This window comes from Chelonoidis abingdonii, chromosome 5, assembly GCF_003597395.2.
Source record: "Chelonoidis abingdonii isolate Lonesome George chromosome 5, CheloAbing_2.0, whole genome shotgun sequence".
Taxonomy (NCBI): Eukaryota; Metazoa; Chordata; order Testudines; family Testudinidae; genus Chelonoidis; species Chelonoidis abingdonii.
In genome coordinates this window covers 75882724-75897318 of record NC_133773.1, presented here as the reverse complement: position 1 = coordinate 75897318, position 14595 = coordinate 75882724, and the positions used below count along the sequence as shown (strand labels likewise).

Sequence of the window (14595 nt, the reverse complement as noted above, 5' to 3'; positions counted from 1 at the left end):
ATCAGATCCCCTTTGAAGGCTCGCCACCCCCGCCCCTTCCGTCCTGCGAGACCAGTCCCTCATCTTCTTCCTCAGGGTCAACCCCCGCCGCCTCCAGACGTCTCCTTCTAGGGGATCCTCTCCCTGTCCACCCCCCGAAACATCACCCCCCCCTACATCTAAAGGATTAACCTCCCCTCTTCCCCCACCCATCCCCTTCTGGTATGTTGCAGCGCTGCTCAACCCGGCTGTCAGTCGGCCTGGGAGCTCCCCTGAGTGGCTGTGGGCAGCCTATTGCCTGGGCTTGGTCTCCGCCCTCCCCTGCGCTAGCTCTCTCAGCTGGTCTAGCGTTCCAGTTGCTCAGGAATGTGTCGAGCCGGGTTCTGGCTGCTAGCAGGAGCCGGAGGGAGGAAGGGAAGCTGAGCGCATGCTGCCGCTGCCGCCTGTGCTCTGCCTGATCTCCCCCTTTTGGATCAGTCGCTTTCTTTAAATGAAAAATACAAACCCTACCGAGAGCTGGTTCCCAGCAACCGCCAGAAAATGTTCGGCCAAGTGCCCGGTGCTGGTGAATAACTAACCCAGGACTAAAGCTTCCCTGCAAGTGGGATTACAGGTGCTACGCTGCCGCAGGGAGCTCTCCAGGGTGCTGAAGTCCCGGCAGTTTCTCCAACAGCTCCCAAGACTGACCAAATTTCCTTGGCACTCTTTCTGGATCCTCCATGACTCGGAAACGTCTGCTCTGGAGGTCGTGAATACCTCGTAGTAACATGGCCAAGGTTACATACCTTCGTGCAGCTGTTTCGGGATTTTATCTCTGGGAAGCTGCAGTTCTACTCAGGTGAGTCCCTCCAGGCTGGGAAACGGAGATCAAAAACATGCCCCCAGCGGTTTTTCTTGCACAGCTGAAATGCTTGAGACTCACGGATGATGCACAGTTGCTGCTGCCTCTCCGACCGTACTCGCCACAAATGTCTAGCCTTCAATAGCCTTCTTATTGTCAGTGACAATTAAATGTATGGGATTTGTGTCTTTGAGGTAACTTTGAGATATTGGAGTGACACTGGATTTCAGTTTCATTTTACAATGTAAGGTTCCGTGTGTTATTTAGAGCTGGGGTTTTCCCTTGCACAGTTGACCAATTAGCTTGTGTTTTGTCACGTTCTTTCTTTTTAAATGGAAAATGCAACACTTAACGATCTTTAAAATTCTTCAGTTTAGAGATGTATATAAAGTTCTAAAAATTTATTCGGAGTTTGGAATAAATTTGATTTCAGTTACTACTATTTATTATTTTATTGAGTACAGGGCATCTAAACTAGGGACTTTATTAGGTCTGGAAAGTTTCATGCAGAAACAGGAATAATGAGAGCCGGGTGGAGAGAGGAAACTGACTCAAGAATTTCTTCCAGGATGTTTTACTTACTTGGTGTACTATGCAGTTGGTCTTTCTAAAATTTGTATAGTGTATGATACCAAGAGAGCAATAAATCAAGAGTTGAGCAGAAAAGATTAGAAGACATCCTAGCGCACAAGATTTTTTCACTATTGCCCAGTGCACTTTTCTCAGATCAACTAACATGATTACAACATAAACATTCTTTTTCTCAGGTTCTCTAAGTGTGGTGGTTACATTCTGGAACAAACTAGACTCCCTCTTGCATTAATCTCTGTATTTATTTTAAAAGGCAAGCAAACACACAAACAAAAAATCCCACGATATAGACATTTTAAAAGCAGAATTCGAGGTCACCCTTTTGATGTTTTTGCTAGAATATTCTGCTAGAAGTAAACCAATCTGATATATGTGAATATGTTAGTTTTGTACTGCAATAAAACAAAGCATAAATACATACAACTTGCATAACACACAAGCAGGTTATTACTGAGTGTCATATCCTTACTTTTTTTTCAAAGGTGCAGGAAGGAAATAAAAAAAAATGCAGTGGTAGGTTACCAGACACATACTCTTGTGATAACATACAGAAGGATTATTTATAAACACACAACTATGTATAGTACCAAACAGTGGTGATGGGGAATATACATTCATTTTAGGTTAATTGAATCAACATGTGAAATGTAGCAGCATTTACTGTAATTTTACTTTAACTTTGCAAACAGGAACAGATTTTAAGAAACTGGGTCACATGATGTGGGATTATTTCGTGTTGTGTGGGAGGGTGAGCAGTAGAGAGTGTACCTTTTTTTGTAGTTTTCAATAGTTAATGTATGGAGTAGAAAGATGGATCCTATGGGCTGTAATATACTGAATGAAATATAATATTATAAGTAGAAATGTACTTATCAATTATTGTATATTAAGGTTACTTATAGGTTATGATTTCCTTGACATTTATTTAAATGTCAGTATACTATTGAATGAACACCTAACTCTTTATTTAATAATATAAAACATATGTTATTTATGAAGAGGAGAAATAAGTTTTTGGAAGGCATAGCATCAGATCAGAAAACATTACTCAAGGAAGTTAACTCATATTTCAGTTCAGATTGTAGACTGACATCTTTGCATTGCATGTGTATCCTTTTTATCCATTTTAAAGAAACAAACATGTTTTCATAATAGCAGGGTTGTTCATCTAAATGATCATTTTTAAGAATAGTCATGGTCATTATGCACAAAAGTCTAGAAGCTATGTAGTGTATGGCTTCTGTGAAGGCAGTGAGAAGGTGGGAGTGCATAGGAAGGTTCTAGCTTTTATTTCGCAGACAGGGGCAGGGTGAATTTGCAGCCCTTATGCACTCTGGAATAAAAAGACTGCTCCTGACTTGAGCTATTAGCATCACAAGCCATCCCAAAAGGATATAGATCAGCCCAGTTCATCATGTCCAAATGAGGGTGTGTTAAAATGTTGACACAGGTATTTTGCTTTCGGGAAGTCATTGAGACCAATTCTCCTGCTTTGCACCTTGTGCAATCATTTATACCTGGGCAGATGGCAGGTAAACTTCTACCACGTTGTCTTCCCTCTAACACAATCACTCCTAGCTATCCACTGAGATGGAAATCTTATACTGTACCTTCAATGAAGAACTATACCTTCTAAGCACAACTGACCCTTAAATGATTTCCCCTGTTTCAGATATGACACAAGGGTAATGACTGTTCTCATTTTTTAAAACAACATTAGAGATCTAACTTTTCTTACATCATTTTAATTTTTGTGGGATTTTTTTTCTGGGAGGTGGTAGGGGGAGGTTACATTAAATGCTCCAGTAGAAGCAACTTGAATTACTTACCTTGTGATAGTACTATACCTGCATGTTATTTGTATGCCATCTCTGAGAAGGGTAGAACTTATATTTTTAGTACATGCTAAATAAAACAAAATTTACCCTATGTAAGATGAACTATTTAAATGCAAGCTTGTTACTCTCATCAGTTAGGTGGTGAAGGTCCACATTCTGGTATATTTTGTAAAAGGGAAGACATCTGATTTCTTTATGGAAAGAAATAATGTTTCATCCCATTTTCAAGTCCCTTTACATCAGAAATATGAAAAAAATAAAGACTCTTGACAGTTAAAAATGATAACTATTTTTATAAGCTGATATCTGAAAGCTATTTTGCAGATAGAAGAATAAAACAACATTATTTGCATTTTAGAAATCTTGTATATCTAGTTCTGTTTATTATTATAACAATGCAGTTGGAGTATAATGTGGTGTATTTTAGATCTTATACTTCTGACAGTGGTTTATGGGACATGACAAAAAGACACGCAGCACTATTTTTTTTTATAAATTTTGAAGAGCATTCAGTTCAGAGACAATTCTGCTTTCATATAATATCTTAACGTGTTTCTGTTCCTGTTTATTATTGTATGAACTTTATAAGATGGGACTATTTAAGCTCCTTGTTTATAGGTCTTATAAACAAATCAGCACACTCACGCTCATTTTGAACTCTGCAGCAAGATTTTTAATTATACACTCAACTTCTCTAAAATCTTCACATTAGCTTTCAGCAGATTTCTTTATAGATTTTAAAATTTTGCTTATCCTTTAAACAAATTCTTTATAGACTGGGCCTTTCATGTATTTCAGAATTGCTCTTTCAGTGTTCCATTAGCAACTCATGATAATCCTCGCAACAGGGCTGCTATTTTTATGAATCACGGCTTTTTCTGTTTACACCTCTCTGGAAATTGCATCTCAAACTCAGGAAATTAGAAATTCTCAATTTTTAAGTCTAAACTGAGTACTCTCTTTTTATTTTTATTTTTGCTATAATATTATTGCTTAGTGGAAAATGCTCTGAGTCACCACATGTAAGTAGTGTAAAGTAAAATCTTTGTTTAGCCCTATATCTGCTCCTGTTGCTTATCTAAAAATAAAATCATAACTCTTGGTAATACTTTAAGGCCAGACTGCCCACTTCCACATGGAACCACTGAAGAGAGATTTGAAGGGGAAGAAATATTTATGAGGGTCTTCTGTGGAGAATTCTCCCTGTTCTACCAAGGAGCAGAATTTACCCTCTACAGTTAAAAGGGCTCAATCAAAACTGCTGTGCATTTGAATGGATCCCATGAGATCAGGAAGAGATCAAAATCACCTGTGAGGAAGCTGGTCACTCTGTAGTAGCTCTGGCCTTTGCTTGTTAACTGAGTGGCTCCACTGAAGCCCCTAACTGGGTACCATAACTGTTCCTTTCTTGGAGATCTCCTTACAGGGGAGATAATAGCCATCCACATTGTCTGCAGGGGAGGCAGAGCTGTGAAAATGTAATATAGCTTCTCTCTGTATTATACTTCTCAAGTAACCTCCAGAAAGGGAGCAGGAAGATTTGTATCACCTCTTGCCTATCCACTCCTCCCTCAACCTGTTCACTAACCCCTTCTTGTTTTCTCTGAGGAGGAATCATATCGTGGAGGTCCCTGACTGCACTAGAGAGAAGGATCTGTGCAGAAAGAGTGACTTTTGCCACATATCCCAGAGGTGTGACTGGGCCTACAGTTAACTGCTGTGGGGATTAGTCTTATGTTATGGAGAAGTAGGACTTCAGATGAGTAATAATAGCAACATCAACAAACTTTTCTTCATGCAAATAGTCTTAGTAGTTAAAAAAAATGCCAAGGAGAATACAAAAAAATACTTCATATAATATGAGATGCCATGAGAATTGCCTGTGAGGTGTCAGTAGCTGTTTAAGAAGCAAACAATGACACCTTTGACATTAATAAAGCAGCAATTAAAAAATCCATGTATTGCAAACTCAGTGAATGAATTCATTAAAATCAACACAGATGTGCCTGTGTTGGGGGTAGAGAAATGGAAATTTAATAGTTCACGGTAATGAAGTACAGAGTCTTTCATCTCTAGAGCCCTAGTCTGTAGCAACCAGAAGCTATTTTCAGTGGAGAGATTATCTGATATACATCAGTTATCACATTCTAGGTCCTACTGGACAAGTGACAATGACACAGAGGCAGAGCAATGGGGCTTCCTATGTGGGTGTGCCTAAGAACCTGGATTGCCTTGTAGTTTACAAAACAAAGAAAAAGAGAGGACTATTATGAGTGAACACAGTAATTTAAATATGCCAGGTGAAATTCTGGCCCCATTCAAGTCAATGGCTTGCTATTTGCCATTCACTTCACTGAGGCCAGGATTTCACCGCTGTTCCTCATTTCTGAAAATAAACCTATAAAGAAACTGCTTTCTTGAGAGCCCACCTTTGTTTTTGTTATAAATCAGAAGGAAGAAATATGTTTGTACAGTAATATATAGGAAAATTAAATTAAAAGTACAATATTTAAATAAATATTCACCTTTTGCTGTGCTAATGCTGTTCTTACTTCTCAGTATTTCCTAATTCATTCCTAGCTAACTGATACAAACAATAAGAAGAGGAATACTATGTTTCTGTATGGAGAAAAATATAATGATTGTTTTCCTAAATCAGAAAGGTCCAGATGTGTCAGGCCTGATTATGATGTCATTTGCACTGATGAAAATTAGAGGAAATGCCATTTAAATCAATAGAGAGAAACTTAGATTAAAACAGGTGAAAGATCAAGCCCCTTGTTGTTCAACTAAATTTGGAATATATTATTTAAATACCCTTATTTAATAACATTTTCTTAGATATAGGAATGCATCCCATGTACATTTAGAAGCATACTGATCTGTGTCATTTGTGACACAATCTCACAATTTACAGTTTTATGAATACTTAACACACTTTTAAAAATGTTAAATAAATATGTCACTTACTGTTGCTAGGACCTTCTGTATTCTGAAATTTCACAGCCTGCACTTTTCTGTGGAATTCACTCCCTAGTGCAGAATTGAACTCCAAAACTTCAGCTTTTATTTAAAAGAAATGTGTCCAGCTCGCAAGGTAACCTTAGAAACATGAACCAAGCCTAAACTGTAATAACATTCTCTTCCACAGATTAAAGAAACCCTGACACAATAACTCTGAGGTATGAATTTCATTTAAATTGGCTGTTTACTCTGAAACCTTAAGATGACATTAGAAATGACACACATAACTGTTTTACAGATCATTTAGCAGAAATATCCAGCAAATGTGCTTATCCCAGTCACATGCTGCCTCTTAAGGTGATAAATTTATTTTATTTTATATTTTTAAAAAACTCTCTTTTCCAATTTGCCCTAGCAGATTCTGTAGATTAGGACCTTCCAGGGAATTTAGGTCTACCATACTGTGGAGTACAAAGGACCTTGATTATTGCAAAGCATCAAAACAGCTTTTCACGTTGTTTCCTTCCAGGTTTTTAATATAATTTTTTTAAACTTGCATTGTCATTGGTTACACTCAGGAATGCATAGGTGTTTCCATGCTCTAAGCAGTTGTGGACTGAAAGATGCACCATTCTCAGGAGCTATCTAAATTTAAACTTAGTGACCAAGAAGCCAGCTGCCTAAAGGTGCCCCTCAAGACAGAAGTAAAACGATGAAAAGTGATGACTTGCTGGTAATAATAGGCTAACACATATCATTTTAAAGTGAGAATGGGAAGAACTATAATAACATTGCTGACCTGATACAAATAAACTGTGGGAGCACATCTTTAAGTGCCTTTATTATGCCTGTAATCAGGCCATTGGAGGTGATAGTGCTCAGATTTTCTCTTGTAGTTCAACTGTAGTTTCAAAAATGCTTGATCAGATTTTCAAACAGGAGGCTGCTCTACAAAGTGACTGTGGGCAGAGTGTAGTGGGCAAATGCCCTTTTCTGTCACCCTTTTAATAGTTAACCCTTCAGGAGGTGCATATGAAACAGCCAAGAATGCACTTGGGCCCTGCATCCAGCACATTCTCATTGATTAACTTCCCAGTATGAAGCAGAGAAAAGTGAGCTGACAGTTGAGAGGACAGTAGACATAAAATGGTAACACAGGTAAGATCAGGACAGCAAAGTAAAGCGAGGCATCTGGAGGAAATTTTAAATGCCATTGAGATATAGTGTGTGTTTTTATGTGTGTGTGTGTGTAATGTTTTGTGGACCAATTTCACTGGAAACATAAAAGGCTAGCAGCATCATTTATTAACCTTAGCATTGTTTTCACTGACTTTTCAGTAAGGGAAATGCTTCAGTGCATGCATTAGAAATTCTGGTTTCTGTTGGTATCCGGCATGAATCCTGTCACTCTGAGCAGTATCCTGAAGCACTAACTTGACCTTGGCCTTAAGATGATGTTACATACTATAAGACTTTTTATGTTGGTTTTTGGAAAGAACACACAGAGAAGAAAAGAAATCCAATACTGCTTTATTCACAAAGCCCACATAACAGGGAATGAGAAGCAATGAGACGCTACGTCAATTCATCACAAATGGAAAAAAGCATAAACTGAACTGAAGGAGCAAAAGATAAGACACTATAAAATGGTTATTAATAAAAAGGAAGTGTGGCAGTTCCTGGAAAATCTGAATTATCTACAAATCAATGGAAACCTAGTTTTATCTCTGCGTTTCAATCAGGTGCTGCTACCCCTTCTTTCAAAATATTAATGAATATGTTAAATAAGATGGGACCAAAAGCTGATCCCAGCGTCTTCCCTCTAGTCCAGTGGTTCCCAAACTTGTTCCGCCGCTTGTGCAGGGAAAGCCCCTGGTGGGGCGGGTCAGTTTGTGTACCGGCCGCGTCCACAGGTTCGGCCGATCGCGGCTCCCAGTGGCCGCGGTTTGCTGGTCCGGGCCAATGGGAGCTTCTGATCTAACTCTGTAGTGTAGACCAGGCCTCAGTTGATCAGGCTCAAGTGCAGCGAGGTGCTTTTAGGTCACAGCTCCAAAGCCCATGAATGCAAATCCATATATGTACATATTCTGAAACAGGCTACCACATGTGCATTCCAATCTACATCAAATCACGCACTCTGATTGGTCTACTAATTTTTGTAGCTAATCTCCATCTAGATCATGAACTGTTTATATGCTGTACTACATGCTAAGCCACAATTACAAGCTGCCATACATTCCTTTCTTTCCTACTATTCTTTATCTACCAACTACATATTATCTACAAGGCCACTTTATATTTACAGTTTACATGTCCATTGTTAACCTCTGTTTTCTTCCTTCTGCTTCCATTCTTCAGTCTGGCTAGGTTTACACGTATTCAGGATCATAAGAATTAATTTTTTCCAGATTTTGTGAAAATACATTACATTCTTTACCAAAATCCAAATATCTTAGATCTCTTTTGTCCAGTTTGTAATTGTATTCTGCCCCCACCACCACCCCAAAAATCAAACTTTTTAAGTTTGGCAAAAAAAATTATTTTCAGATCTCTGGTTATTCATTATTTCTTTATCCTCTAGGATCCCGATTCAGAAAAGCACTTAAGGAGGTACTTACAGGTAAGTACCTTAAGTGCTTTCCTAATTTGGTATGCTTTCCTGATTAAGAGCCTATGGATGAGATTTTCAATAACACCTAAATGTTTTAGATGCTTTTTGAAAACTCCTCCCTCCACGTAGCAATTATTTTCTTGTAATATTTGTGCCACTATTTTACTGGGGTTGAAATCATTCTTAGTGGATAAAATTTGCCAGTCACTCTTTTTTCCTTCTTAAAAGATTGACGTCATATATGTTTTTGTTCAGTCTTCTGATACCTCCTCAGTTCTCTGTGACTTTTCAGAAATAATTAACATTGATTTGGTAAGTTAATCAGTTCATTCCCTTAACACCCTGCAATGCATGTCATCCAAGCTGGCTGGTTTGCACCTGTTCATACTTTCCAGGTACAGTATTCCCATAACGAGTCTTCACTGCTTCCTACTTGTCCAATTTTACTGTATTTTTCTGTTAATTTTAAAAAAGGACTTTGATATTGCAGCCATTTTTAAGTCATCATTAATGTAATTGCTTTCCTTTCACGTGTTAATGGGTACTATTTAGTATTTTTTTCCCTCTCCCTCCACTCCTTGAGCTAGTATTAGCTCATTCAGCTATTTTGTTCCCCTTGTGTGAAATTAATTCATCCACCCACAAAGCTCAGGTAAAATGACTTTGATGATGGGATTGAAAGGATAGAATTCACCTTCACAGCCCATGGGAAGAACCTGAGACTAGAATGAAGGTCTTTGCAGTTGCTATTCCAGCCTGGGAGCTGGAATGGGATTGCAGTCTCACTGTGCTCCCTGCACTTGGTTTCTGAGGCACTGGATCCTGATCCTAATTGTGGTCCTGTGGCACGGCTCCCAACTCACCCAAAATGGCCTCTCCCTTCTATGAGGGGCTGGCTCAGATTCCTTCTCTAGTGCACAGACCCCCAGTACAGTCAAGCAGTTTAGCTTCCTTTGTCTTTCTCAGTGATTTTAATTGCAGCTCATGCAGAGCTCATAGATTATTGCCATTTTTCTTTTGAGAATTCAGTTGTATTTTTAAGATGTTTTTCTCTACTGAGTTTATGCCCCTTTTGAACTCCCTTTCCACAAATATTTGTGTGACTAATTTTAGTAGCACAAATGCCTGTAGGAAGCAGACTTTAAACTCAGACTTTACTATTCACATTTAATTATTAATTCTCCTGTCAGGACTCATGGTAGAAGTCTATTTTTAAAAGTTTTATTCACTCAGCTTGGGAACAGTAACTATTTCATATGACTTGCGTGAGCTATCACATAATAGTTTTTTAGAAGCAAGTCAAAAAGTATGCCTACACCACACACTCCTTTTGACAGCATGTAGAATACATACACTGCATGCCCCCCCAGCACAAGTATAAATAGCAGTGTAAATGGTGAGGCACTTCTTAGGCGAGTAAAGACACCCCTGAACCCTGTGGGTATGTACCTTACGTGTCTGTCTGCTTGCCCAAGTACTGCCTCCTCCATCTACACTGCTAATTTTAATAATGTAGTGTCCAGCTGCCTCCCCACTGTCAGAGTTTCTTCCTCTTGCACCCAAATGTAGCCTTTAAGTTGAATTGACGTTGTTCATCCCTAGTGAGTGAGCTACAGTTTTAAGATCAACCAGCTAAGAGTCACCCTCAGGGATTTCCTTAGATTGGAAAACTTTAGGAGCACATGAAGAATGCATACAGTGACCACAAGACACAGCTACAAGTAATGAATTGTGTATGTAACACAAACTCACCAAGCAGATAATCAATGTTACAGTCACAAACACATACATATAGAAAACCTGAGAAAGCCAATGCAATAGCCAGCACTGTATTCATACTTACATCCCCCAAGAGATCATCGAATCAGGTGGATCCTTCAACAGGTTGTCATCAGGAGTGTGGGGGGAATAGTTTCCTGCTCAGGTCTTTCCTGCCTGTCCATACCAAGGAACCCTTTTTATTCTCTTATGACCACACCTACTACCTTATACATATGTATGAGGGTTCCATCACGTTTTTCTTATCTGTACTGCCACAATCCATAAACTTTGGGGTTCTCTGTTGTTCAGCTGTCTCACAGCCTAGATGAGTACATTGTTGCATACTTTTCCTGAACATTACCTATTGGCATGTTTTTTACAATAAGCTTGTAAATTTACTGGTACAGGTTATTCCTGGGTTACCTACTTATGTCTCATAGACCCATAGACATAAGGTCAGAAGGGACCATTATAATCATCTAATCTGATCTCCTGCACAACGCAGGCCACAGAATCTCACCCACCCACTCCTGTAACAAACCCCTAACTTATGTCTGAATTACTGAAGTCCTCAAATCATGGTTTAAGTTCTCAGATCATGTCTACCCTCCTTAGGCCTAGTATGGCTAAGCTGAAATCTTACAGGCTTCAGAGTGTGGGACTTGCATTATAGCCTTATTTTGCTAGTATACCTAATAGACTCATAGACTCAAAGGTCAGAAGGGACCATTATGATCATCTAGTCTGACCTCCTGCACAACGCAGGCCACAGAATCTCACCCACTCACTCCTGTAACAAACCCCTAACCTATGTCTGAGTTACTGAAGTCCTCAAATTGTGGTTTAAAGACCTCAACATGCAGAGAATCTTCCAGCAAGTGACCCATGCCCCATGCTGCAGAGGAAGATGAAAAACATCCAGGGCCTCTGCCAATTTGCCTTGGAGGAAAATTCCTTCCCAACCCCAAATATAGCGATCAGTTAAACCCTGAGCATGTGGGCAAGACTCACCAGCCAGCACCCAGGAAAGAATTCTCTGTAGTAACTCAGATCCCACCGCATCTAACATCCCATCACAGACCACTAGGAATATTTACCTGCAAATAATCAAAGATGAATTAATTGCCAAAATTAGGCTATCCCATCATACCATCCCCTCCATAAACTTATCAAGCTTAGACTTGAAGCCAGATATGTCTTTTGCCCCCATTATTTCCCTTGGAAGGCTATTCCAGAACTTCACTCCTCTTATGGTTGGAAACCTTCATCTAACTTCAAGTCTAAACTTCCTGATAGCCAGTTTATATCCATTTGTTCTTGTGTCCACATTGGTACTAAGCTTAAACAATTCCTCTTCCTCCCTGATATTTATCCTTCCAAAATTTTTATAAAGAGCAATCATAACTCCCCTCAGCCTTCTTTTCTTTAGGCTAAACAAGCCAAGCTCTTTGAGTCTCCTTTCATAAGACAGGTTTTCCATTCCTTGGATCATCCTAGTAGCCCTTCTCCGTACCTATTCCAGTTTGGATTCATCCTTCTTAAACATGGGAGACCAGATTGCACACAATATTGCACACAATATTCCAGATGAGGTCTCACCAGTGCCTTGTATAACAGTTCTAACACCTCCTTATCTTTAGTGGAAATACTTCGCCTGATGCATCCCAAGACTGCATTAGCTTTTTTAATGGCATATCACATTGGCAGCTCATCACTTGTAAATGCTTATCAACCTTATACTTCTATGATACTATACTACTTAAACTATCATTTATACATTAATTTATTATATTTAACCACATCAGTAATGAATGATTGAACAAAGTAATTGGCTACAACAGGGAAAGGCTCCAGCAGCCGTGGAAAACTCTGGTAAATGGGAGGCCATGGGGAAAGGCTCTGGCAGATCACCATTGCCAAGCCTTTCTCTTGCTGCTACTCCCATGCTAGAGCTTTTCAGTGCCATATAGCTATACACCACAATGTTGGCACCACATATAGTGTGTAATTACATGCCTCAAGTGGTGTGCAGTGTAGACATAGCCTAAGATAAACAAAATTCACAAAATAACGTCAAGATTTTGAATAATGGCTTTACCCACAAACACCACCATCTGTTTGAAGACATTCTGCCCTAGATTCGAAAGGCTTATGCACTTAAGTGTCAAGAAGTGCAACATTTAGGCATCACTCTGTTTAAAAAAAAAAACACTGATCACAATCTGCCTACCCCTAGTATGCCTCACTTTTAATCATTAAAATCCTCTAGACACCTAAATTCTGTCAGCATGCATTCACAGAGCCTCCTAAATCCTGACACCACCAAGAAGCTCAGTACCTAATTTACACCTAAACTCTGACAGAATTCACAGATTAGGCATTCTCCCACCCATCTCACTGTAGTACCTGATCCAGCAGGCATGCTTTCAACACTCCTAACATCATACAAAGGATGGCCACAGACTACTGGTTAAACACGTACCTAGAATATGGGAAAGCGAGGTTCAGATCACTCCACTGCCTGGTGTGAAGTGTGAATTTGCACTCAGGTCTTCAGTATCCCATGCAAGTGCCCTAAACATGGCTATCCCATCATACCATCCCCTCCATTGAGATGGGTCGCTCTCAATCACTGTTCCTTAGTCTCTAAATAATAGTCATTGGAGCAAGGACTAGAACCACCGTCCCCACTCCCAGGTGAGTGCCTGTGGTAAAGCCCACGCAAAAGCGTATTTCCCCATCTGGTTTGGGTACCAGAACCACTGGAGATGCCCATGCACTGGTAGATGAGCGGATTATACCCATCTGTAGCATGTTTTGGATCTCCCGTTGAATAGCAGCTTGTGCGTGAGGGGACACCCGGTAGGGTGGTGTTCTAACTGGGTGAGCATTACCTATGTCAATGGAGTGGTATGCCTGTTCAGTCCGTCCTGGAGTGGCTGAGAACAATGGGGCGAAGCTAGTGCACAGCTCCTTGATTTGTTGCCTGCTGTAGACGTTCCAGGGTTGGTTGAAGGTTCACCTCTTCCCGCACTGTTTTTTTTCACCGTCGCTTAGGACACCGTCAGGCCACTTCAACTCATTCCTCCCTGGACCTGTAACTGACAAACCTGCTAGTCTCTGAATATAAATGCGCTTGAGAGAATTCAACAGTCACTTTGGGTTTTAGTGAGGGAATGGAATGCATATGAGCGTAGTTAACGCTTTCCAGGTTCTCTTGGACTGTGAATGGCCCTCCCATGATGCTATCCATCTTATGGGCCTGTTGCGTCCTTCAGGACCAGTAAGCCTTGGTCTCCTCTCTTGAAGGAACCCGGTTCTCTGGTATGTTTACGCATACCAGCCTTTTGCTCTTCCTGAGTATCCTTTAGGTTTTCTCTAGCAAGGGCTAAAGAATGTCGGAGGGTGTTTTGTAGGTTTGCTGACAAAGTCCAGAATGTTAGTTCCTGGAGAGCGGGTGAAAACCCCTCCCCATTGGTGCTTACCAACTGTAATTGGCCCTTAACTCATGGCATAACACAAGCTTCAAAGGGTTAGAACACCTAAACTGGGATGTGGTACAGCCCTGTAAGCAAAGGCAACTGCTCAACACTAGGTCCGCAGTCGTTTGGGAGTTTAATTTTACGAATTTTATGGTATCACGGCCCCCAAGTCCATTAGACTTTCCATCAGGCATTGGGTTTGATGGTGGTTAACAGGGTGGCAACCAGTGATGTCACCCCATTGAGTTTCCCACAGGTCTTTCATGGTGCCTGCCAGGAAATTAGATCTCTGAATCCGGTAAGGTATCGGAGCGGCCAACCCCTTACCTGGCCGAAAATGTCTGTTAGGCTGGCACACCGCCTTTACTTCTTGGTGTTACTAGACCACTGCTTTGGCCATCGGGTCGCAAAGTCCACGAAGTCGTACATACTGCCTTTCCCTGGGCGTCTTTCTTGGAGAAGGACCCAGAATGATCCACAAGCTACTCACTGAAATGGGAACCTCAATTTATGGGAGTGGCTTGGATG

The 14595-nt window shown here is 40.3% G+C and overlaps 1 protein-coding gene across 1 annotated transcript in view; it reads left to right on the top strand.

Moving 5' to 3' along the window:
• Positions 1-242: 242 nt before the first annotated feature.
• The window catches only part of GLRA3 (glycine receptor alpha 3), a 140256-nt gene continuing 125903 nt past the window's right edge, over positions 243-14595 (top strand). The window contains exon 1 of the mRNA XM_032780174.2: positions 243-817. Coding sequence (XP_032636065.1) covers positions 747-817 — 71 coding nt within the window. The 5' untranslated portion in view covers positions 243-746. The remainder of the gene's footprint in view (positions 818-14595) is intronic.